General features: G+C 34.8%; 1 protein-coding gene across 1 annotated transcript; it reads right to left on the bottom strand.

Annotated features, from left to right (window-relative positions):
• Positions 1–691: 691 nt before the first annotated feature.
• LOC134278588 (WAP four-disulfide core domain protein 8-like) lies at positions 692–26300 on the bottom strand. The gene is made up of 10 exons (XM_062760891.1): positions 26204–26300; positions 23638–23697; positions 9534–9590; positions 8497–8587; positions 8037–8105; positions 4821–4934; positions 3507–3635; positions 2240–2356; positions 1201–1385; positions 692–833 (listed from the first exon to the last, which is right to left on the bottom strand). Exons 1-9 carry the CDS (start codon positions 26240–26242, stop codon positions 1216–1218), a joined length of 846 nt encoding a protein of 281 aa, XP_062616875.1. The 5' UTR covers positions 26243–26300; the 3' UTR covers positions 692–833; positions 1201–1215.
• Positions 26301–27237: the final 937 nt, after the last annotated feature.

Here is a 27237-nt window from a genome sequence, read left to right as displayed (position 1 = left end):
GTACTAAGTCTAATTTATTTTGATGTTTAAACTGGAACACAAAGTGTTAGTTAATAAATTGGTATTTCTTCAGGGCCGTTTTATGCATAAAGTGAACCGAGTTCTTTATTTTAAAATTTATATTGAATTGCAATTTTAACTTAAGACTATTCTCAGTTATTGATGTTGGGACTTGAACTAATAGAGATTATCACCAATACTATACAATCATTGTCAGAATCATTAATTTTTTTAAAAGGATATATAAACAATGTATGGATAAAAACAAGAAACAATGCAGGAGTTAATTCATCTTCAGTGAAGTGGTAAAGTTCTACTCTCATAAATTTTACTGAGCAGGATTTGGTCTTCGTTTTTAGGGTGGCGTCAGAAAAATCCAAAATTTCCACTTAAAACAAATAGCTCTTTGTAATTAATTTTTATAAAACGGTACATTGCTTGAAAAAAAAAATCGATTCAGATACAAATATCTGTAGTGACAGATCTACATAAAATGTTATTAAATGGAGGATTTTTAAACAGATAAACAGCACATAAACGATTGCATTGATAGTACACAGGAAAGCAAAACAAGTAATTATCCTATCCTTGGCTGATCATTTATTGAAATTGAATTCATTGATTTCCATTTAATATTCAGTTTTCTTTTTACTTATTGCAAAAAAAATACGACAACGACAAACAACAAACAGACTTTTAAACAAACCGTTTATTTTGTCAGATAACAGTAGATGAAGTTTTATGACTTCCGTTTCCTTTTTTTTTTTTTACATCTTTTGAATTAAAAGAAGGAGTAGTCTTTACAGTCTTTATTGTAAATAAAATCCATTAATCTGAAAAAAAAATGGTTTAATCTTCTGTTAATGTCTCAAGAAAGTAACTGTTTTTTTTCTGTATTTTTATCTTAACTTTTACTTCATACTTTAGTTCCATAAATCACTTTACAGATTGGTAATTGTATAACGTTTCAGGGGAATTTTCTGAAGTTGTTTTTTTTTTTTTTTGAAAATCCTTTAAGTTCCCAAAAATTCAGTTATAGATAATTGTGGGGGGGGGGGGGGGCGCTAAATAGTGTCAATATAAAAGGATACAGGGAAGTGTGCAAAAAATAATTCTTTTCAAATAATTCAACAAGTCATTTAGGTTTTTTCGTCCCTAGAATGGATAAACCAATATAACGGTCGGACATTCATGTTTTACCTGCCAGAAATGACTTTAAAATTCACACTGTTCCACACAATCCTTCAGAGTCAAGAAATTATTGTTGTTTCCCTCACATCCAGAGTATTCAAACATTTCACATTTGCCCAGCTTAACATTATAATACCACCTCGGCAGCCTGGCACGGCATGAGCCTCGTTCTAGAGGAAGGTCACAACGTTTTCCTAAAGAGAGAACAAGTAAAAAAGTAAGTGAAAATAAATTCAGTACTGGCATGTAATGTCTGACTATGAATAACTATTCAAGATTATTTTCTCTACATTTAGCTAGCGAAAATTTCGTTCATAGCGAATATCTAGAATTTAAAAGAAATATTGAATCAGTAAACATGGTTAAAAAAATTAATATCTCAAAAAAAGTCATCGGAAAAAGAATTAATCTAGAAATCAATTAAGACAGACAGATGCAAAACAGACATGACAAAAAGTAAAAGGAAAGAGAGAGGGAAGTCTTATTTATAGAAGAACAGCAGAGTCATGTTTATAAAATAAAATTCAAAATCCTTACAGGCAAAGATGTACTACCTCCTTTTCCAACTTGATATAAAGGAGATTTAATCTTATCCTGGTAACAGAGTTTTTGTCACTTTTATGAATTCCTCCGATTAAATAAAACGGTTAATATAGCTCTATCTTAATTTAGTATACGATAAAACAATGATTTTATAGAAAAATATGTACGCCTTTACATCTTCCATATAATTGCATCCAATTAAGTTTTCTATTTACTTTCAATCACCTGACGCAGTGGTTAGAAAGTTGATCCTCATGTCGCGGGTCTAAATTCCACTGTGAGACATGGGGACCGGTTTAGTATGAAACTGTTTAATCAATGTCCCATGTTGCTGTAGGTGTTGGCACGAAAAAGATCCCTCACTGTTAATTGTGGACATTAGGGTCTAGTATAGGTCGAAATATTCAGCTATCTACCGGCAAATGATGGCATCTCCAAATGAGTTTAAAAAAAATTTCGAGAGGGAAGTTCAACACAGAAAAACAAACGAACAAACAATACTCACGATCGCAGGATATCTCGGAGCACCTTATTCCTTTGTTGTGACAAAAGCACGTATTACAGTTGTCCCCCTTGGGAAATGTTTGTCCCACGATATAGCGCTGTCCATTGTATGCACAGTCTATAAAGTTTTGTGAATAAATACAAAAGTTCATATGCTTTTGATAAGCACAATTTATTATTACACGCAAGCTCCTTAAGATTCATTTGTGATTTTTGGAATATTGCTTATGTTCGATATTTAATACACCTTACCGATTAAAATTCCTTTTCTCTTTGGAAAATAAATTTCCGTGTTTTTTAATCTTTATTAGGCACACGGCCCATGTGACGGGTCGGCAGGGGATGCTAACTCCTCCATGGCATTTGATCTCACCTCTGATGTTTCGGGGGTCCGTGATTGCTCTGCTCTTATTTTGTATTGTTTTATTGACTTTGAGACTGAATACTGTTCGTTATCTCCATATCCTTCTTGAAAAAAATAATTAAAAATGCATTGAAATTAGGCTGCCAAATACACTTATATTGAGGTTAGTACTTTTCATTGATACTTGTGGTTCCTCAAGAGATTGTGTCACAATAAGTTTTGTCTGTTGCTTGTGAACTAGAAACTCCCTTTCAGTATATAACACTTAATAAACGACAACACCGTGGAGGGTTGCAATTCAGACAAGGCCTGGATACCTTAAACAGAGAACAGACTTTAGTAAAAAAAAATTTGACTTTGATCGCTTGTTATTTATAAGACATTAGGCTACCACGAATTTGTATGGTTCTATAATACCTCATTTAAAAAATATGGTGAAAAGTGTGTCTTATCAAAAGTATTTTTAAAAGTTATATTGATTTGATTATTTGACTTGATGACAGATAATACGAACAAAAACATGGATGCCTGGTATTTGTATATATTTTTTGAGCTAATTTCATTGCAAATGATGCAAATAATAAATTTCCAAAATATAAAGAAATTGTACAGCTTCTGTAACGTTTTAAATTCTACCCTTCTGAAGCCACCTTTATTATCCTATACATTTTTCCCCTTCAATCTCCATTTTTGAAAATTATTCATTTCATTCATTAAAACATAACCCTTATTGTTATTTTTTAAAAATGACAAACGTTTGCTTGTATCATCTGTCCTTAAATTTGTCCTCAGTTGATTGTCTCTAGGCCAGAACTCTCAAAGAACTGCCTTTGAACAGTGGACCATAATTTTTCGTGCGCAGAACGAAACTTCTGTATAAAGAAATATCAATCTTTTCGCTTACCCTTTCTTTTGCAGGTTTCCTGCGTACATTCAACTTTTCCTGTAGGTAGACATCTACAAATGTTACAGTCATCAGCAGCTCTAAAGTTATACTGGGGTGTATACCAGATACCATTGTATAGACACGACACTGTAATGAGGAATAGAGCAAAATGTATCAGATATCATTATATAGACACGGTACTGCAATGAGGAATAGAACAAAATGTATCAGATACCATTGTACAGACACGACACTGCAATAAGGAATACAGTAAAATGTACCAGATACCATCGTACAGACACGACACTGCAATGAGGAATAGAGTGAAATGTATCAGATACCATTGTATAGACACGACACTGCAATGAGTAATAGAGTGAAATGTATCAAATACCATTGCATAGACACGGCACTGCAATGAGGAATAGAGTGAAATGTATCAGATACCATTGTATAGACACCACACTGCAATATGAATAGAGAGAAATGTATCAAACATCATTGTATAGACACCACACTGCAATATGAATAGAGATAAATGTATCAGATACCATTGTATGGACACGACACTGCAATATGAGTAAAGAGAAATGTATCAGATACCAATGTATAGACACCATACTGCAATGAGGAATAGAGTGAAATGTATCAGATACAATTGTATAGACACGACACTGCAATATGAAAAGAGAGAAATTTATCAGATACCATTGTATAGCCACGACACTGCAATATGAATAGAGAGAAATGTATCAGATACCATTGTATAGACACCATACTGCAATGTGGAATAGAGTGAAATGTATCAGATACAATTGTATAGACAGGACACTGCAATATGAATAGAGAGAAATGTATCAATTACCATTGTATAGACACGACACTTAATGAGAAATAGAATGAAATGTATCAGATACCATTGTCTAGACACGACACTTAATGAGGAATAGAATGAAATGTATCAGATACCATTGTCTAGACACGAGTGCAATAAGGAACAAAGATGAGTGTATCAGATGCCACTAAATGGACAAGACATTGAAAAAAGTACTTAATTAACCAATTTATAGTTCATATATTTTATTGACAGTGAAGTGACATCTTATAGTAGTCTCATTCACCTATGCACCTAAAAAATGCTCGTAGCTTTTACACGTGATCAAGGTACATTTGACTTAACCAGAAACAGTCATCTCATGTTAAATATCATTTTAGATTTTGTTTTTGATAAACTGGAACTTCCCCTGTTTACGTAATATACCCACAATATTTTCTATTTGTAAACTGGACTTGCTCCTTGTCCTAGCCTCGTTTTGAGTTCTTTATACTTACAACATTTCCTCTGGGTACACTGGACTTGCCCCCGATCACACACACATTCATTACAACCGTCCTTTGAGGGAAAAACAGATGTCTCTTCGTATTTTATTCCATTATATTTACAACCTGTAGAAAATTACATTCCATACAACGTGGTTTAAAATAGAAATTAAATACATTCTATTCTATCTGTAAGTAAAAAGAGGCTTCAAAAAGAGAAAATTCAATTAGAAATATACTGAAAGGAAAAAAGAAACGTAGGGTAGCATAATATTCGATTTTTTTTACTGCATGAACGAAAATTACGAAAATTGGTCAGATGAGAATTTTAGTTAGCTTTGCACAAAAATCAGTGTTCAGAGTTACTCAACCATAAAATGTATGACGTCACATAAGGAAAACAATAAAAGTCCCAAAACACGTGCAAATTGATGGGAAGGGGATTATTTGTCCTGCCACCTCTTTAATCGCCACTATACTACCACAAAAACCGCTATCAATAACGTAGACTATTGTTACCATTACATTCACAAGAAAACTGGAATAAAACAATGCGCAATTTGTTTTTCAGCTGTCAATTTACTTTTATGTTACTCTCATTGGCGCATGCACACGTCTTTTGACTAATTTTTGTCGAGGTTATCCATGCCCAATATAGCCAGATTTTTTAAAGATAAACACGATGAGGAATTCCGTGCAAAGGGGAATGAAGGCTGTGACAGATGCGCGGGTTAAACATGGAGGATAATGAGAGTTTTCGTTTTTCACTTTTTTTTTGGGGGGGGGGGTATTGTCATATGGGTTCCAATAATTCATGAATAATAAGTCAATACCAAGTGGGATTTTAGTTATGTCTTTGAAGAAAATTTTTAAAGTTAGAAAGAAATACTGAAAAAAAAATCACCTCAAAAGTTTACCCAGCGTTTCTCTTTTCCTTTCAGTATATATCACAAGAAGATTAAAAACTCAGACAGTTACTGAATTAAAATCAAGTCCGACTATATCCTAGGTTATTATAAAATTGAAAGATTATGTGAAGCTTTAACTCTCCCCTCCTCGATGATTATCTTTCTTTATAATCTTCAAACATGATTAGACCATTAATAAAACACTATTGCAATGTATGACGCAAATGATGAAATACTTATTCAAAGAAATGTGTCGCACATGTTTGATTAACATGTATCTAAACATTGACAGATGAGCGTTGCTAAATTATTGTAATGTAAAAGATAAAATTAACTAATCTAAATTTGCATTAAAATTCATTTTATGACTTTAGGAAAGCGTTAATCACGAATAAAAAAGAAAATTCTCCTCACTTGCACGCTAAAAAAGGTTTCCTCTCATGTTTTTCTGTTCACTTGTATTATAACACTCCAATAAAATTTCCGCTTTCATGTTGATATCGAATTTGCATAAAAAAAAACTTCCCACCATATGACATAGTGAAAGAAAAAGTTTGCTTAAATTTCAATCGTATGCATCAACGACGGAAAATTATCAGGGACAGATGCATAAAAAACCATCTTTGATGCATAGTTCCTCTAAGAACTGTGACTTAAGTTAATTTAAAACAGTTGAGCTGTTTGGGTGATGATTCCTTTTATAATTGTCAGAGTTGATCCGATTGGGTGATTATAAACAAGGACAATCAAGTCAAGAGTCAAACACTATTTTATCCCTACCTTAAATTTCCTTTGGATCAGGGTATACTTACAATTTTTTTCCTTTTTTTGGAAATGATTGAAATTCATTTTTGTTGATTATACAGATAAATGGATTCAAATTTACGAGGGTCGTTGGAAAAGTTCGCGGACACATTGAATTACGGAAAATCTGTTGTGTACTGTGAAGTATGACCTATGTCAGAATAAATTTCTACATTTTGTTTATTGGTATGTAAAAAATCAGGTCCATATAATAAAATCCTGAAAATTTGCAACGATTTTTACTATGAGATCATGGGATTCACGGAGCAATCACTTGACGTAAGGCGACATGACAACCAGATTTCAACCCGTTAAGCTTTGCCGCCGTTCAATAAATTTTTCATTTATCCAGATTTTTCTGATCTTTTTTCTACTTTAAAATTGAATATTTATATCAATACATGTTATATTTCTTCTATAATGTATTTTGTACTGATTTGGATATTATTGAGATCTTTAAAAATGTGTATGCAGTTAATCGAACAGGTATGGAAACTATGCAAAACCATATGGGCGCAACACAACGTCCATGCGATATGGGGGTATTGAAGTATCGATGGAGTTAATAATTCAAAATGTAAATCTTTCCATTCTTTTGAAGCTACAATCATTTGAAAACTTGTCCTTTGTAGGTGTAGGAAATTCCCGGCAGCATTTTGAACATTTTAATCTCTTTTTAGACATTTTCCGGTCTGCATACATAATTTATATGTAGTGCAGTGCTCCATGACGCTCAATGACGTCAATGACGATTTTTGGCTGTGATTTTACGGGTTTATCATTCTTAAACGGCTATAAAACAGTCAAATACCCTCCAATTTAGTTCAAAATTTCTCCCAGTGACGTTTCATGAATACTTTAGCGGCAGGTAAAATATCATAAATCTCTTTGCGCTACAATTGTGCAATTTTTAATTTTGATAAAAAGTCTTTGTGATGTAAACGTGCCAAAATGTAGCATGCTCTGTGAAGCAAGTTTTATCAAAATAAAAAAGCTGTACATTTTTCAATAATCACCGGAGAGCACAAAATTCTTGTATATTTATTGGGAAAAAGGCGAAGATTTTATTTGGAAAGTTTGACCAGTTTCGTGGAAATGGCGCGCTCACAATAGAACTTGTCCGCGAACTTTTCTAACACCCCTCGTATACTTTATAATGACAGAGCTCTCTTTTACTTAAGCCAGCGTTGTTTTGAATAATTTGTGATTATAAACGCTTTAATTACCAAATAGATTGTTTAAATATATATTTGGACTATACTGGAACACATTATGCAATTATTACTGTTTTAAGGTAAATAAAACGATTTAGCAACGATGATTAAGTTGGTTTTGAGTGAAATGGTTTTCCAAAGCTATTGTCTCAATTTGGTAATTAATCAATTTTTACAACAATGCAGAGGAAATAAATCCTAATATTCACCTTGAGCATCACTTAGTATTTTTCCACATTGTTGGACGTCAGCCAATCAGAGAGACAGAAAATATTAAATCACATAATAAATAAATGTATTACCGTGTGGTACGTTAATGGCCTCCATACATCGTCTTTCACGTCCGCAGCCATACATACAACACTTCTGATCTAACAAGTTTTAAGGATATTTGTTATTACATTAAAAAAATAATTCAGATTTACATTCAATGATATAGACTCTTATTTTGATTTTCAATTACTTGCAGTCCGTAGAAGAGGGCTGCTCAATACATTTAAGTTAAAGTTTTGGTTTTTGGGTTGGGCATTCGCCGCAAAATGATTCAGAATTAAAGTTTTAGTATACATTAAAAGATATTATACTGTATACATAAGAATTTTGTTTTCCGTTGTTAAATTATAAAAAACACAATACACAATATATTTACTTCCATGGAATGCATCTTTTCTTTATGTTTTTCATATTTTATTCATAAAGTTGATTTTTAATGGATTTCATACGTTTTCAAAATTTTATATAGATATGTTGATAAGAACGTACGTCCAAGGCAGTCATAGTCACTGAAACAAAACGTAAACCACAATTCATTGAAACACGGTCTTTTTAGAGCACTTCTAGGGCATTCTCCGACCTAGACAAATGATAAAAAAAAAATAAAGATAAAAAATCAATATTCGGGCTTAAATATCCATTAAAAAGGAGCAGAGCAAATGAAGACCTCCAAAACATCGTATAAAGGATCGGGTGCCACGGAGGGGTGAGCATCCCTTGCCACCAATTCATATATAATATTTCTAAAATATATGTTTATGTAAATTTTTTGTTGGAGATGTTCCTATAAGCTAAAAAAATCTTTTAAATACTGAAGAGAACTTCCAAGAAAACAAGTTATTCTTGAAATCTTGTATTGTCTTTTTTTATTGTCGTTCCATCACCGACTGTGACCTAGGATTTTACGGTCTCATCCAAAGGACCGTTAACCAGGTCTCACAGTGGCACAGCGAGTATAAATAAAAAGGCAATTAGCTATATTTTCTTATATGTGTAAATCGATCAATATATATATATATATTCTTATTTATCTTATAAAAACCTATGTTTTATAGAAATTCATTTACTAAAAAACGAAATACTTTCTGAAAGTCTGCTTAGCTTTCAACGTACTCGAATTTTGATGATAAAGGGTGTAGTAAAATGATAGCATCTTTAGCATAGAATAAAGGAGCTAAATCTTTGATTGTCCATTTTAAAAATAATATTTGCTTATCCCTCTCCCAACTCACGGTAAAATTATGGGGTCAGTATTTAGGTGGGATTTTTTTTTCAGAAAACTTCGTATTTGTTATCGGATAAGAGGAATAAAAAGAAAAAAAACATTGTGTCCTGGAACGTCTGAAAATAAATTTTTGGGCGCTGCAATTTTTTATTCAGTTTGTCAGGAGAGGACAACCAAACAAATGTTTTTAAGATAGCCCAATATTTTTTTTTAATCCAACGCGAGTTTAATCATTATCTTTATTAACCATTTAGAATATAGATTTTGTTGGGTAGGAAAAATTGAAGAGACCTTTGTTTACCTTGTCAAAACGGAAATCGTTTCTTGTAACGGCAGATTGAGATAAGATGGAAGGTACCTGCAATTACAAATGGTACACATAATTACTATATATCTGATCAAATATATTTATATCTAATGGATTCGGGTATTTGTGTATTAGATGTGCTAAAATCTTCAATAAGATAATATATAATATTCCTGCTAAAAATGATAAGTCGTCCTAATGATATATTCTTGTACCCATCGTTAAAAAAGCGGAAGGGTACATGTATGTATTGATCAATATCTCCGTTTGTCTCACTGTCAGTCCGCCCCTTATGCTTTATAGCACCCATTCTCTTTTTCGCAATTTCTCCTGAATGGAATTTCAAATTATCGTTACGCAGTGCCATTGAGACCTTCTTTTTGACGTTTAATCGAAAAGAAAAGAATTCGGGTTTTCCACAGCAAAAGATTGACAGTGCCATTTGTTGTATAATGTTGAAGGGCGTTGAACTCCGCAACTACTCCTATACCATTGAATACAATTTTATAATATTTTTACAAATTCTTTATTATATAAAGCTATTGTGTACCCCCTATTTTGATTTTTGATCTGACGCTTATTTCTGGTCTCTAAGGGCAAAACATGGACTTTGTATTTATAATCATATGGGGCACGGGAGAATTATATAGTAAGCTACGTGCTCACATTAATTTATGACCGTCACATTGGTTCTCTCAGAGTGAAACGTATGGAGAGACTGGAGAGTATTCAAGATAAAAGGTCAATAAAAGAATAAAAAAACAGGAGCAGAGGAAACACGGACCTCCAAAACATCAAAGGCGGGATCAGGTGCCAATGTAGGAGAAAATGGACATTTGCGCTTCAATCATTACTAAATTTTTATACCCCCCGCTCGAAAAGCGGGAGGATATATAGTAATCGGTATGTCTGTACGTCAGTCCTCCTGTCTGTTACGCTTTTGGGTACCCATCTCTTATCTACAACTCCCCCATACTACTGAATAAAAAAATGATGAAACTTTAACAGAATCTTTATTACATATTGCCATTGTGCACCTCCTACTAGTATTTTACTTTTTGATATGACACATATTTTTATCCACAGTTTTCATTAAAAATACCCCGAAGTTTCTGATTTATAATGTAAACATATTTATTTTCAGAAGATGAATACTGTGTGCCGTTTCTTTCATTAATTGTACAGCATGTTTTTACACACAGGGTTGTCTATACATCTTCCCATTTGCCTAACGGGACAAAGTGCACACAGAAATGTTTACTCTGAAAAAAAACGCATCTATAGAAATTATCTACCTATACCTATGTATTCAGATTCTAGATGTTTGGCAACAGACACAACATGCCTATAAATACCTTCTCCGTAAATCGTAACAATCCCACGTTTACCAGTGAATAGCTCGTGGACATCATCATATTCCACTTGTTTAAATATAAACTTACTCAAAAATTAGGGACCATCACTATTTTATGAAAATTCTTTAAATATTTCATTAACTCAGACCTATACAAAAAATATTTATATTTTCAGTTCATATTCAAGTAGATCTTTACTTTCCTTAGTCAATGCTTGTTTCGGTTTCATCTGATAACTTATCTGTTTTATACAATTGATAATTTCCCATAGAAAGGAATACGTGTAAAAATGTAGAATTTAAAGTTTCACTTTAATCTGTTGTCGACAAATGATGCTAGAAATAAGCATGTTTAACTTTACAGACATTTAAAGAGTAATCAATTTTCAACATTTTATAAGCATGGATTTTAAATAATGTGTATCTACCACGACTTCTGTACAGTTCTCATATTGTGGACAAGTCGTCGTAGGCAGTTTCGGGGAACTGTCTCCTTTCCTAAATTTTTTTAATTACTGTATGTTTTCACATTTTCGGGTCTACAACCAAGATAATCCCTCACATGTTCAATTGGAATCATATGTGGGAACATGGCTGGCCAAGGCCTGGTTTCAATAGCTTCTTGGAGTATAGTCTTGAACTATTCGGCCTCGATAATGATATTTTCCCGCGTTTCGCTAGTATAGCAGGAAAATGTTGTATTAATGACATGATGTTTATACGCATGTTGTGTGGATTGATGAGAGAGTGACCAATAGAAATTGATTTTGTGGTGTAGTAGAGAACTGGTATTTAAAGGTTTGTCACTTCTAGCTGCCGACTTAAGCGCGCAACAGCTTAATTATGGACGCCGGGAAAGTTCAACAGCAAATAAATAAGTCAATTCAACAGGCCAACAATGAGATATTGAGTCAGTTTTCGAGTATTTTGGACAGTAGACTTTCGATAGTTCAGAAAAGTATAAATGAAAATAAAAAAAAAAAATCGCCGAGCGGCAAGAAGCGAAGTTCGAGCAAGTTTTCACAGATAATTATAAATTCAAAAAGCGCGGTAATGAAGAACAGTATAAGCACAATGTTAAACTTATGGCAAACCTGAAGGAGGCAAACGACGAACTGGAAGAGAACTGAATTCAAGGAGTGAGACAAAAGATAACAGAAGGTTATGACTTGATTAAACAGAGACAAAAACTAGTTAAGTTAGCAAATTTGTCATCGGCCGGTTGGAGAGCGGTAGATGAATATGTAAAGAACCCAAAATCTTCGGACTCAGATGATGAAAAAAAGAATTTCCAAGGCACAAACGAGAGCAGAAGGAAAACTCAAGGACGAACGTATAAAACGCCGAAGGGATATGCGAGAGAAGTAGAGGCCTTACCCTTCTATCAACGCTACAGAAGGCAGTACTTCAATCTCTACTAAGGCCGATGTGTGGAGATCGGGCCAGTGCTACAGGTGACATAAGAAGGGACACTGGAGAAAGAATTGTACATAAAAAATAGATGAAAAAATAAGAAGTTTTGTATTTGAATGTTTTGACACAAAGCAGTCATGCGAGACTAACACAGGCAGGTAGACTGAGAGAAAATTTATGTCAATGGCGTTCGATTGAAGGGAACAGGTATGTCTTAAGAGTAATTGAATTTGGTTACAATTCCGAGTTCTATAGAACTTAAGAATAACAAATCTGCATTGGAAAATGCCAATTTTGTAACAAATTAAATAAAAAAGCTGGTAAAAAAGGGCTGTGTTCGACAGGTTATGGACAAACCTAAAGTAGTGAATCCATTGACTGTAGCAGATAATAAACAAAAACAAAGGTTGGTTTTAGATGCTAGGCATGTCAATCCACATTTATTTAAATATAAACACAAGTATGATGACGCAAGTACATCACGTGAACTTTTTCAAGAGGGTAATTACATTTTTTCATTTGATTTGAAAAGTGCATATCATCATATTATGATAAATGAGTTAGACAGAGAGTATTTAGGTTTTAAATGGGAAAACAAATTCTATGTGTTTAACGTCTTCCCATTTGGCATTAGCACTGCTGGATATATTTTCACAAAGGTTTTGCGAGAAGTAGTTAAATTTTGGAGGTCGAGGGGCTATAGAATCGTTATGAATTTAGATGACGGCATAAGTGGCGCTGAAACTTTAGATCACGCTAGAATTGTTAGTGAAAAAATTCAAGCCGATTTAAATGCATTAGGTTTTTAGTGGCTGATGAAAAGTGTCAGTGGGAATCAGTCAAGAAATAATTTGGCTAGGTTTTGTTTGGAACACAAAATGTGATAGAATATCAGTCTCAAATTCTAGGATAAATAAACTTAAAGGAAATGTTCAAAATATTTTGGAAGACATCAAAGCCGGATACGAATGGTTTTAAGTGAGATTCATTGCATCAGTTGTCGGTCAGATCATTTCAGCACAAACTGTGTTTGGAGATGCAGTTAGGCTACGAACCAGGTATATGTATTATTGCATTTTAATAATATCCAGTTGGAATTCTTATATTATGTTGAGAAAGGAAGCTGTGGAGGAATTTCAGTTTTGGTTACAAAATGTGGAAAGCATGAATGAGAAGGGCGCTCCGTTGAGTAAGGTAAGGGACATAGATGTCAGACAAATTGAAGTATTCTGTGATGCTTCAGATTCTGGATATGCACGGGTATTTTAAGTAAGCATATAAGTAATTTCTCGGGAAATGTAGACTTTTTGAAGAAAATTTAGTTTAATAAATTACCAAAACGACTGATAAACGTAAACTGTTATTTACTATTGCATGCAGATAAAAACTTGTCTAACGCAAAGACGTGCATCACCGCCACAGCATCATTTGACTTCTATTAATAGCAAAAGTTTCCTTAATAAAAAGGCTTACAGAACAACAATACCCCGGAGTTTGATAATTTCTTTTGAGTATGTAATATACTGTAGATCACTAAATTTTCGCGACACCTTATTTTCGCGAGATTGTCATTGACCCTTGATAAGCGAGACAAAATTTTCACGAATTCTGATCATTGCTCTATATAATCTTAAGGAATACTATTATACGCGAGAATTTAATTTTCGCGAGTACACTGTCTCGCGTAATTACGCGAAAATAAAGTTCTCGCGAATAAAAAGTGATTTACAGTAGCTGAAAAACATCTATTTTGTCTAAAAAGTGCTGCTAGAATCCCACTATCTTGTCCGTCAAATATTTGTTCCACACATTCGCACGAAACCTTGCCCTTTGTTCTGAATTTTATACATATGAATCGATATTTTTCGTACAACAATGCTTAACTCAGGATTCTAGCAGCACTCTCGAAGTTTGTCAAAACGCAAATTTTCAGTCTGTACAAATCGTATGTTTTGAAATATCCAGTTTATTGTTGTTCTGTTGCATTTTTTGATCAAGAATGACGGACGATAGGCCGACCGGGATACGTAATATAGCTGAATGTCTTCGAAAGAGAATATAATCGATGAAAATAATTACCATATCTGTTTACTTAATTAAACTCCATATGAATTTAACACAATTTTCCCGATATTTCCTTTTATACTCCATTTTACGTATCTTCGAACATGCCGTCTTAGCCAAATTCTCTTACACGACATGATCAATTTCCAAGTTACTTGCTGTACACATATGACGTCATCGGTGATAGATTTCAATCATAATGACTGTTACAATATAACAAAATAAAAACATTTTATTTTTGTTAATGTTTACACGTTTCTAATCATTTTCTAAAGTTAAATTACATCGCTAAACACCAATATTACAAAAAACCTGATTTCTAAAATTGACGTCATCTTGCCTACTATGACGTCATAATGCAGCACTGATTTAGCCAAGGTAGAATATTTTGTATGCTTCCTTATTCCCCCTGCGTGGAGGTCATTTGACTCTAAGTTCAAAGGATGAACAGAAGGAATACGAATGGTATGGTATTTGGAATGAGTGTGAAAGTAGACAGAGTTCCACTTGGAGGGAACTTGAAACTGTGAAGAGAATTTTAGATAATTCTGTGGATTTGGTCAAGAGCAATTCAGTTGAAGTAAATTCAGATAACAAAAATGTGCCACACATACTTAAGGTAGGAAGTAGAAATAAAGGTTTACAGAACATTGCTATGTCTGTGCATGGGCTGCGTAAGAAGGAGGATATTCAGTTGAATTGCAAATGGTTGCCTAGAGCTGCTAATAAGATAGCAGATACGTTAAGCAGGATGAATGATTGTGATGATTGGGCAATTAAACAGGGAGTGTTTGAAATTTTTGATGAACTATGCGGTAAGCATACATATGACAGATTTGCTTTAATTCCAAATATTGGTGCGCTGAATCAAGCGGAGTCGATGCTTTTGAACAGGTATGGTCAGATTCTGTTAACATGGGTGTACCACCTTGTTTGATACAAAGATGTGTAAGAAAAATTGAGTTTGAGAAGTGTAAGTGTACTCTGGTAATACCAGAGTGGAAATCTGCACCCTTCTGGCCAATGTTGGTCTGTAAGGATGGTCATTTCATTTGGTATGTAAGAAATATAGCTAAACTTAAAAATGTTGATGTTGTGTGTAGAGGCAGGGGAAAGAACGGTATATTTGGTAAAGAAGGATTTGTGTTTAATATGATGTTCTTAAGAATTGAATTTTTATTTTTCAGGAATAGGTTTGCAGATAGAGTTCGGGAGGTAGCGCTGGACAGTGGAGTGAAACCTGGCAGTTATTTGGGCGATCTTTGTCCCCACATGAGTGTTTGGTATTATCAAGTAAAAGTGACAACACGAACAAAAACTATTTCAACGCTTTCAAAAGATGGGAGACTTTCATCAAATCGCATGGACATAGTGCACTTCCGGCAAACCCCATTCACGTGGCATGGTATTTGACACACCTTTTAGAAAATGGCGCAACGCAACATCCAATTAATTCGGCTGTGTACGGGATCAAGTGGGCGCATGACTGTTTGGGTTTTACAGATCCTACAAAAAATTCATTTGTTCTATCTAAACAGGAAGCAGCGAGGAGAAAAGTTTCTAAATCTATGAACAAAAAGAAGCCGATTACCAAAGCAGTATTAATAGAGTTGTGTGTTAAGTTCCAGGATTCAAAAGATTTGTTAATTGTTAGAAACCTCACAATGATGTTGTTTAGTTTTGCTGGTTTCTTGCGATTTGATGAGTTAAGCTCTCTCTGTTTAAACGATGTACTGATTCGTGATGATTATTTAGTGATATGCATCAGAAAAAGCAAGAGGGATCAATATCGGCGAGGGAACGATGTACTTATATCAAAAGGGGATACGCCTGCTTGTCCGGTGAGCATGTACCAGCGCTATTTGGAACTTGTTGGAGATGTGGATGATAAACAATTTTTTGTATTCAGACCTATTTTTAGGTCGAAAGATAATTGTAAACTGATTTATAAAAATAAAAAGATGAGTAATTCTGCTGCAAGAAATAACATAATACCACTTATTAAATCTGTTGTTGGGGAAGTAGATATAGGGCTTCATTCTTTAAGGTCGGGGGAAGCGACTGTGGCTGCAAATTCTGATGTTGATAATAGATGTCTTAAAAGACATGGTAGGTGGAAAACAGATAGTTTAAAAGACGGATATATTGTTGACTCAGTTGAGAAGCGTTTGTTAGTTTCAAAATCTCTTGGTTTGTGATCACAGTCGTTTTTTTCTTTTTGCACATACTTTGTGATTTCTAGCGCACGCACGACCGGCTGTCATACATAGAATGTTGTTGTATATGTTTGTATAAAAGTAATGGAGTGAATACTGATATTTTCCCGCGTTTCGCTAGTATAGCGGGAAAATGTTGTATTAATGACATGGTGTTTATACGCATGTTGTGTGGATTGGTGAGAGAGTGACTGATAGAAATTGATTTTGAGGTGTAGTAGAGAACTGGTTTTTAAAGGTTGGTCACTTCTAGCTGCCGACTTAAGCGTGCAACAGCTTAATTTTTTAATTTATAGATAAGGGTATAAATAAATATATTTTTTCAATTTTTTTTCTTAGGGTTGATAGGTAGGTTGTGAGGTCCGTCGCAACTATTTTTGCATCCAGCGGCACTTGGCAACGGACACAGGTTTCTAGAGTTTTTTAAAAATTATTTTTATCTCTAGTTTTTCCTGGCCGGCCCTGATGCTTTTTCATGTTTTTCACAAAGTATATTGTAGAATATTATAATAGATGCAGCAGTTTGGGAGAATTTTGATTTTTCATTCACAATGTTCTGTGATATATATATAATATATGTATATTAATGTACTGTTTAGTGGAAACTGTCAATACAATACGGCGTCCAGCGCACGCACGGCTGGCTGTCATGCATAGAATGTTGTTGTTTATGTTTGTATAAAAGTAATGGAGTGAATACGGTATGGTGTTGTCATCCATTAGCACAGGTCGACTTGCTAATAAATTATCATCGAAATGAGGCACAACTAATAGGCTTAGTTTGTTTTCCGTGTACTTTTGAGCAGTTAAGATGCCATCAAGAATGTACAGCTCCAGTTAACATTGCATAAAGAAGCACCCCCATACTGTAACACCGCCTTCGTTCCCAATATATGCTGTTGTTTGTATGCAAAATTTAGATCTTTCAATATCCGAACCCTGCTGTGTACCGAGTGAAACAATAATCGACTTTCATCTGACCAATGTATTCTCTGCCATGACCGAATATTCCATTTCCTATGCTGTCTTGGCCGTTGTAATCTTGCTGGCGCTCGTCACGACTGGTCACGTCGCATCGCCTAAGAAAGTGTATGTCGAATTGCAGAATCCCAATACCAATACCGACTTTGTAAGTACTCAATCTGAATGTGTAATCGACTCTACAAATCAATACAACGCCGATTGTGACTTTGAATGTGCTTATACTCCTCAAAATACTGATTTGATTAATGCACTAACTGGCGAGGGTATCATGAGCGATATTCACGGTAGTGGAGACCATACAACTACACACACACACATGGGTCTCAGACGTTTGACTCTAACTCTATCTTCAGTTCCGATTTTCGATATCTGGACACAAAGCTTCAAAATCTACCGAAAGATCTTTATGTGCAAAAGTTATTAGAATTGACATCTAGTAAAGAACACATTATTATAGACTATAGATCATCTCTGTGTTTAAGAGCAAAAACTATGGAAGGATGTCCAACGGGCAACCTTACGACGAGAAAATCAACCAAACTCAATTCTAGTGTGGCCAAATACGCAAAAGATTGCTTTGCATTGCATATGTTCTGCAGCGGTGATAGTTCCTATCTATCCGATGTATTTGACAAATCAAAACACGGACAGTCCGAATTTCCCAAAACATCATTGATTGAATTACGCTCTCTCGTACAGAGCCTCCTCCAAAGAGTTAACAAGCTCGAAGAGACACACATAGACGACACTAAAAATATGCAAAATCTCAGCAAAACTGTGTCTACCTTAAAATCAAAAAATGCATCTCTTATTTCTGAGCTTGAAAAATTGAAAAACAACTTTGACACACATGCCTCTGGCTGCGAGACATTTAGAAAAACTACCAATTCGCAACTAAAATGCCTCGATGGCTTAGACTTTACAGAATATCAAGTAAAAAATAATAAGCTGAATGCCGATGTTTCTAGGCTGTCAAAGCTTTGTTCAGGTCTGCAAAAACAGGTGTCTGAAACGAAAATGACCAAACCATTTGCAACGGTAGTTTCCTCTACAAGTTCCTCTAACACCTCACGCAGCACGCATACAGGCGATAACGGTACATCACACCTTGACGATCAGGTTCATAACCCGTCACATTTTGACTCTTCTTTAGCCATGGCACCTACAAATGTTGTGCAAAATCTACCAGAGAAACCAACCCTAAAAGGAAATAAGAAAAAAGTGCATTTGGAAAACGAAAATGACAATGACAAAAAGTCTCAAACCTCCCACAAAAGAATTGCACAACACAATGTAAGGGTGTTAACGGTCCTTCACAGGTGACTGACCAAGCACACAATCTACCTGACAGTATACCGACCGGTTACTTTACACGCGTCACTACACCCGAGGTCGTCCTGATTGACAGACAACAAAGCCCTACCTTGACCGTTGACCAGGACGGTCTAACAAACGGAGTGGAGGACAAATCGCCTTCATTGAAACAAAATGATTCATATCCCCGCAAAATGGCAAATAACACAAATAATCTGTCTGACGAGCCGAAAGGGAAAAATAGTAAAGACGTATTCTTAGGGGTCACATACAAAAAAGCGTCCCGATATTACATATCTGGAATAAAAAATAATTCCACTCACATTGGTATAAAAAACTACCTAGAAAGCAAAGGAGTCCACGTTACACATCTTAGGTTATTCAAACCAAGAGGGCGATATATGGTAAGAACAGCTAAGGTCAACGTGTCTCCAAAATGTTCCCAGTTGGTTGAATCTCCGCATTTTTGGCCCGAGGGAGTGATTTGTCGCAAATGGTACAGTGAAAGAGAATGGGATAAAATGTGGGAGCAAAGTAACACCCATGAAGACTGGGAGTCTGAACTTGTTTCATCTAACAAAAAAGACTAAGCATTACAAACCATACAAAAGCCTTCTAGTTCAAAGCCCCCTCTTCACTTCACAATTATGTTACGACTTCTATCGTGGAACGTTCGAGACATTATTTCATCAACATTGTCTGTGTGTTCGTTATTGGAAAAATCAAAATGCGACATTGCCATACTGTCGGAACACAAACTTGGTAAAAATTCTAGAAACTACCTTAATAGCATACACTCTAAATACTACAGCATTTTGAAGATTGAGAGTGATTCAGAGGATTGTCCCGTTTTGCGGCACTGTGGTAAAGGTGGCGTCGCTATCCTCATCAACAAAAATCTACAATTCTCTGTAAGGGAAATTCCTTGTGACGCTACCAACAACATTGTTGGCATTCAAGTAACATTATCTGATACTGTGCCTCTTTTCAGTTTTGGTGTATATCTACCATCTGATAATGTACTTGACGACTTTAAGGCTAACATTGACATTATGCAAGGTTTATATGAACAATATTGTCAGTACGGCGAAGTCTTATTTGCTGGTGACTTCAATGCTAGTCTCCTACGCGAGTTCCACGTTAACAATGCAAAATCCGAAATCTTACGCAACTTTGTTGAACGATGTGCTTTATGCACTCCTATGATAGACTTCTGCGTTGAAGGAGAGCAATTTACCTTCACACCAAAAGAAACAATGATCGATTACGTTCTATTTGACTGGAAGATTGCAAGTAATCTAAATCTCTACTCAGTCTTTAAGGAAGGATCAATTTCAATTACATCCGACCACTTACCGGTTTTTGTATCTTTCAATCTCAAGGCAAAACTACATTTCCTGGAAAACTCTCACTGTAAACTCACGGCATGGCATAAGGCCAGTCCTGAAGCCATCACTAACTATAGGCAACACACTGAACAGGAGTTGCACAAGATACCTAATGTTCAAATATGTACAAGTGAAAACATTGAAAACTACTATAAATCAATTGTAGGTATCCTAACTACTTCTGCAAACTGCTTCATCCCAAAGTCCCAAATGAACCCATTCACGAAACCTGGTTGGACTAAAAACGTAAAGGAGCTCCATGCAAAAGAAAGGTTATTGCACCGTGTATGGGTTTCCGAGGGCAGGCCCAGAGGTATGGGTTTTCAATCATACAGTGACTACAAACGTGCCAAACGCAACTTTCGAAATGCCCACAACGTAGAGTATGAAAATTATTTAAAATCCGTTTACCGAGATTTGGATGAAGCAGCGGAAATAGACATACGTCTATTTTGGCGACTTGTCAAACAAAGGCGACCACGCTCTTCTAGAATATATCCAGAAATTTGCGACGCCAATAGTAAGATCCACACCGATCCTGACGGCGTAGCAAATGCTTTTGCAGATTTTTACGAGGAGATTTATCGTCCACTGGAAGACGATCATTTTGACGAACACTTTCAACATGTCATCGAGGGTCATTATGCACGCATCAAAACAATTGCTTCTGAGTCTTCCAATGAAGATCATATAACACAAAATGATGTTATAAGTGCAATCTCAGCACTCAAAACGCGCAAAGCCCCAGGCATTGATGGTGTAACAAATGAACATATCAAATTTGGTAGCGATCTTATCACAAGATGTCTCTGCAAGCTGTACAATGCGATAATGACGTTAGGATCTGTTCCCTCTACATGGAAACAAGGACTGAATGTTCCCATCTTCAAAGGCGGTAACAAACCCAATAGTTATAGACCTGTCGCTCTTCTGCCTTGTATATACAAACTTTTTGAGAAAATTCTGTCTAACAGAATATCACGATCCTCCTTAGAAACAAATACATTCCCCAATGTACAACAACAAGGTTTCCAAAAACAACTAGGATGTTTAACTGCTTCATTCAACCTCCATGAAACATTGAACCATAATCTGAAACAAGGCAGCAATACATATATCAGCTTCTTGGACACAAGTAAAGCATTTGATACAGTATGGAGACAAGGATTAATGTATAAACTCCACAACCTAGGTATCAAAGGCAAATTATGGCAAGTCATCGATGATCGCATTGCAATACTGTAAGTGCCGTCATTTTAAACCAAAAACAAACCAGATGGTTTAATGTTGATCAAGGGGTCAGGCAAGGTGGCGTCTTGTCAACATTTTTGTACCTTGTTTTTGTTAACGAGCTTTTGGACGAATTAGAACTCTGTAATTCAACATCGCTACGATGTGTTCTGGATCCCAAATACGTGAGTCCTGCACTAGCTGACGATATCTCTTGCAAATCTTCAAGCCATGATGGATATAGCTTACGCATATGCATGTAAATGGCGTTTTAATTTCAACGTAATAAAATCATGCATTCTGAAATTCCGTGCCAAACACAACAGTACAGCGGAAAAACCAATACTTCTTGGGAACTCAGCAATCCCATTCGATCAAAAATACAATCATCTGGGTATCATCATAAACAACAAGGCAAAACCAAAGGACCGCGTCTTGTATAAAACGATCGTTCTTGCCTCTGTGCTCTACGGATGTGAATTGTGGAGCAATTTGACACAAGAGGACTACAAGCGTCTAAACACGTTCCAACATGGAGTTTACAAAATTATTCTTAATCTACCAAAGTTCACTCGATCGGATATGTGCGAACAACTTATGGATATACTTTCTATACATGCTGAAATAGATGCCAGAAAGTTATTATTTTTAGGAAGGCTGTGTAATATGGACTCCAAGTGTCTCACCAAACAGATCTTTAACGCAAGACTCTTCTCCTTCCTGTCACATCTGGTTTCAGATCCGAGAGGTTTTATCTCTGATATTTTTGATATTCTCAGGAAATACAACTTGCTTGCAAACTTATTGTATCCACAAAATGTGCAAGTGCTTCGACGTGCAACTTGTGCCTTTCTCTATTTGACGACATTTTCTGTCATGCAACGCTTACCTGTGGTGCCCTATCTGCTTGTCACAACGAATGGTGGAACTCAATCGTTAACTCATTTGACATCAGACTTGGAGCAGAACTTTGTAGTCTCTGTGAGAATGACCTCTTTCTCATTGTCCTCGGACGGAAACCTGAAACGCTTTTAACGGAACTTCAAGAGAATGACCTTAAAAAGTAAATCTGAAATTATTAGTTTGTGCTTGCGCGCAGTATCAAAGATTATGTGCGGTGTACTCGCACATGTAAGTTTGTTGCATGGACAATTGTGACGAATATTGTACATGTAGTTGACATTTTCTTTGACGCTTTATATTTTCTTATTTGTATAAACGTAATATGATATGTACATAATTTAATGCTCTATTATGTTCTAACTAAAATCTCTTTATAGAGGAAATAAATGATGAATGTCTTGGCCGTTGTAATCTTGCTTCTTTGTGTCTTTAGGATAAGAGTGGACGTTTTATTGGCCGACATGATCGAATCCGTTCTTTGTTTAGTTTAGCCTCCTGTTAACTGTGCTTCTGCTGATTCGAGCATGGATGTTCCACTTGCTTCTCAGCGTGTTTGCAATGTCAAAAGGTTTCCCTTTAGCAAGCCATTTCAGAAGTCTACCTTCCCTTTCTGTGGTCCACTGGGATCCTTCAGATCTTATAGCTTCATCCCCATCCCCAGTTATTCTCCAGCGCTGTACTAGACTCAAAATAACAGCGTAACTAACACAAAAGTAATCACAAACCCGCCTACACAACAATCCAGTTCTTACCTGTCCAATAGCCTGCCAACTTTCAGCATCCGATAGTACCCGACGAGGTATGGATGCGCAATTCTGATAACTTTATCCCTATCGGAAAACCTCAAGCGAACATTGATGTGAATAGAATTGAAAGCTGCATTGTTCGAACACGCACTGATTGCCTTAACGAAACCGTTTTACAGGTATTTTGATAGAGTCATAATTGCCATATTAAAGCGAGTGGTCCTGTTTTGAGTAATCGTATCTCTATGAATATTTATTACCCTTATATATACGAGGTTTGTACACGGACACTTGTTCCGTATACGGGGTACTCCTTCTGAGTATTACCACAGGATACCGAACTCAATTTCAGGAACTCCCGCTTTAAAAAGATCGATTTTATCAATCATAAACCTACGTTATAAGGACACTCTTTTCAAGAGTATTCTTTTCTTGCCAATAAAATTTTTCACATGTAAGAATGTCTCATCCATATAAGTGTCATACCTGCAGGAACCGTCGGTCCCTGACAGTTGAGTAGCTCTGGTTAATTCTCTGTGACAAAACCTGCGAATGGATAAAAAATATCAATTTTTGCGGATTTTTTATACAGGAAATAAGAGATGATGTGTTGATTAGTAATGTCTTTATTATTCATTTTGCAAATTAACAGGACTGACGAAAATGAAGACTGACGTGACTAATGCACATAAAATCCGACCGATACATGTACATAGTGATGTTACTATTACTGACGTCAACGAAACATAATTTGTTAACATTTGGAAAATCTGTTATAACCTGCTTTGGGAAATAAGCTACTCGGTAAATGAAATAAAGGAACATATTTTTATTGGAGAAAACTTGAATTTCCAAGAATGTTAAAATCTATCTAAGATTAATTATTAATTAGTTTTAGGACTGCAAGAAGGTTATATAAATAGACAAAATTGGCTTGCGATGATACAATTGAAATGTATGTATATAAGATCAAATGTCCATAAAACTTTGCAAAATAGGAGCAAAGCAATCAAGGACCCTCAGAACATCGGAAGTGGGATCAGGTGCAAAGGAGGAGTGAGCATCCCCTGCTGGCCGGTCAAACCCGCCATGTGCTCCTCCTCATGATAGAGGAATATACTAATAGAAATATTCGCAGGTGAAAGATCCTTTGAAAGCTTATTCTCATGTTTTTCTTGCACTCGAATAAAAGATATGTGACTGTACTAAATCCCTTTTAATTTTCTATTTCAAAGATAAGGCGTACACTTTTTCCAAGCAATCACCAATTTTTGAACGCACTTTCAGAAGTCCATTTAACTTCCAATTACAATGCAAATTTCCTTTTATTTCTTACTGACTCAAATCCAATAATTGAATTTAATTATAAACGAACTAAAATATATGTCTTGATTTTTAGTGGCCAACTTTTTTTATCAGCTGCTTTATTTGTAGTTGTGTTAGAGTGCACATAGGGATTTTATGTGTTATTTTTTCATTGCCTTGATGAAATATTTTAAAAAAACATGAAAGTCAGGAATCAAAATTTTTAAAATTCGCTTTATATGTCGTCTTCGTGGTTCTGATTATCCATCAATTTGTTTTTTTTTATTTCTAATTAAATGTGCATGAATAAATGACTTCATAATAATTTATTGAGCTTATCTCTTTGTTTCAAACTTGATCTAAACTTAAACTGTTCCCAAAAAATGGGTAAGTGCAAATAAAGACACAAAAGGTATTGAGTTTCCAATTTAAATTACAGTGTTTAAAATAAGCAATAAATTGTTAAGAACTCCAAAGAAGTGAATTTGTTTTTAAGGACAGATGATACAAACAATTTTTTTCTTTGAAAAAAAGATTAAATATCATGTCACAAGTTTAGAAAAGTGGATGGTTCTTAGATTTTTTTTCTCCGAAGAACTGGAATATGAAAAAGACTTGGAAAATATTAGTAATATATAAATGAAAGTACAAATATTGACAAATCACATTCAGTAAAGGTTTACAGGTGAAAATTAATTTCAGAATATGTTATCTTGGCGCTAAAAGTGTAATATAAACTTAAGAAAAATATACCGAGCCAGGTGAATTTTATTAGGAAAAGCTAAATCTTTAAATTTCGCCTTTGTGATATTGCCAATTCTTGGAATTTCGATCATCCTCTTAAAATTCATCTGGCTTTGTATATTTTTCTAAGGTTTATATTAAACTTTTAACGCCAGGATAATATATTCTGAAATTGATTTTCACCTGTAAACCTCTACTGAATGGGATTTTTCTATATTCGTTTTTATTGAAATATTACTAATATTTTCCAAATCTATTTCATTTTCTAGTTCTTCGAAAAAAAAATTTCTAAGAACAATCCACTTTTCTAAACTTGTGACAAGATATTTAATCTTTTTCAAAGAAAAAAATTGTTTGTATCATCTGTCCTTAATAATTAATAATTAAAGTTGCAAAGGAAATAATGCTTTTTTTAATCAACCTTACATATATAGTGATAGAACATCTATATTATTTGGCATTATCACATTACAAAGATCCATGATAACAGCTGGTGAAGTTTGTATATCCATTTGTTATAAACAGTCAGACTTTCACAATTACAATGTAGTTATTTCAGATTCATATCCTTGAATTTATTTACTTTGTTTGATCACACTGAAAATGAAAGTACATGTATAAAAAATTGCAGAGAAAAGGTAAAGCATTTGAAAAAACAATGCACAATACATGGTTATGGAATTTTATTTACTTGAAAATTTTCCTTTTTTCATAAATTATTCAAAATGTTATAAATAATGGTAACCACGTTTTTGAAGCTCAAATTTGGGAAAAAATGGTACCGCGCTATAAAGTGCTTGGGAGGAAAAGGTAAGTTCTCCATATTTCCATAACGTGAACATAACGTTGCATAAATGAAAATTTAAAGCTTAAAATAAAATGAAACGCATAAAGGGTTACACATGTATTTCAAGCAGGATATGAGAGAGAGAGAGAGAGAGAGAGAGAGAGAGAGAGAGAGAGAGAGAGAGAGAGAGAGAGAGAGGGGACGTGGTACACTCACCAAAGAGAGCAAAGTGAAGAGAACAAGGAATCGTAACATTGTAATCCTCTCCAAACACAACAGATCTCTCAGTGATAAAGGCAGATGTCGTGTCTACTTTTCAATGAATTTTACCTTCTCTTTTAATCGCCTTTCGTAGCAGGAAGTTTCGGGTCAAGCTGCCCTCATTTGTCTTCATTCCGCTTCATTTAATTAATCGATTAATTAATCATATGAAATGTATCTGTCTACATGTTCATCTTACATCTGTTAAAAAAAGCGTGTAAATGTCAATCAATGCTTATCGATTGATTGATATGTGTTAACCCAAACAGAACACAAAATCTTTTTTTTAAGAAAAGCATTATATGGTGGTCTGTCAAGTAGAGAATATGGGTAAACGAGGCGGACTAAGTGGCTATATTGCGTCAAATATGAACTAAATAATAATATTTCAATTATATCAAAACTTTCTTTGAAAGAACAAGATAGGGTTTCAATGTATCACCCCCCCCCCTGAACTGGAACAAATAAAGAGTTTAGTCAGGAGATAATGTTTTATAAAAGGGAAAGAATTGAATTTGTATTTCTATAAAAAGATAATAAAAATAATTTCGGTCATTTTAATTAATCCTGGGTACTGATTTAAATGATTGTATTTTATATAGTCTGTTAAAAATTCGTAGTTGGTCTCTCCTCCGCTCAAATTCAGAGATATGTTCACAGTGCCCAATCTTGTTTGATGCAAGAGTTTGTCCTACAGCACATTGGATTTCATCATATTTCCATGCTGATTTTTTATCCCTACATACTACACCCCTTTCCAAAAGGCTGTTTTCAAATAATAATTATGATGCTGCAATTATTGTTTTGGACGGCACATACATGTACATTCAAAAAAGCTCTGATTATACCTTTCAACGAATGTCATTTAGTATGAACAAACACAACCACTACAAAAACCTATGGTCAATGTCGGAACTGATGGATACATTCTGTCCATTTTGGGACCTTACTATGCAAAGAATAATGACTCTTCAATCATAAACCATATT

Source organism: Saccostrea cucullata, unplaced genomic scaffold (genome assembly GCF_032062105.1).
Source record: "Saccostrea cucullata isolate Sc308-1 unplaced genomic scaffold, CSIRO_AGI_Scuc_v1 ctg2787, whole genome shotgun sequence".
Taxonomy (NCBI): domain Eukaryota; kingdom Metazoa; phylum Mollusca; class Bivalvia; order Ostreida; family Ostreidae; genus Saccostrea; species Saccostrea cuccullata.
This window is presented reverse-complemented; position numbering and strand designations above follow the sequence as displayed.

Bases quoted from the DNA above. Each gene is read 5' to 3' on its own strand.
- LOC134278588 (XM_062760891.1), bottom strand. From the start codon at position 26,242: ATGTTACGATTCCTTGTTCTCTTCACTTTGCTCTCTTTG. The intron at 8,588-9,533 runs GTAAACAAAGGT...TCATTTGTCTAG, and splicing joins ACGATTTCCGTTTTGACAAG to GTCGGAGAATGCCCTAGAAG. The intron at 8,106-8,496 runs GTACGTTCTTAT...AAAACTTGTTAG, and splicing joins TGACTATGACTGCCTTGGAC to ATCAGAAGTGTTGTATGTAT.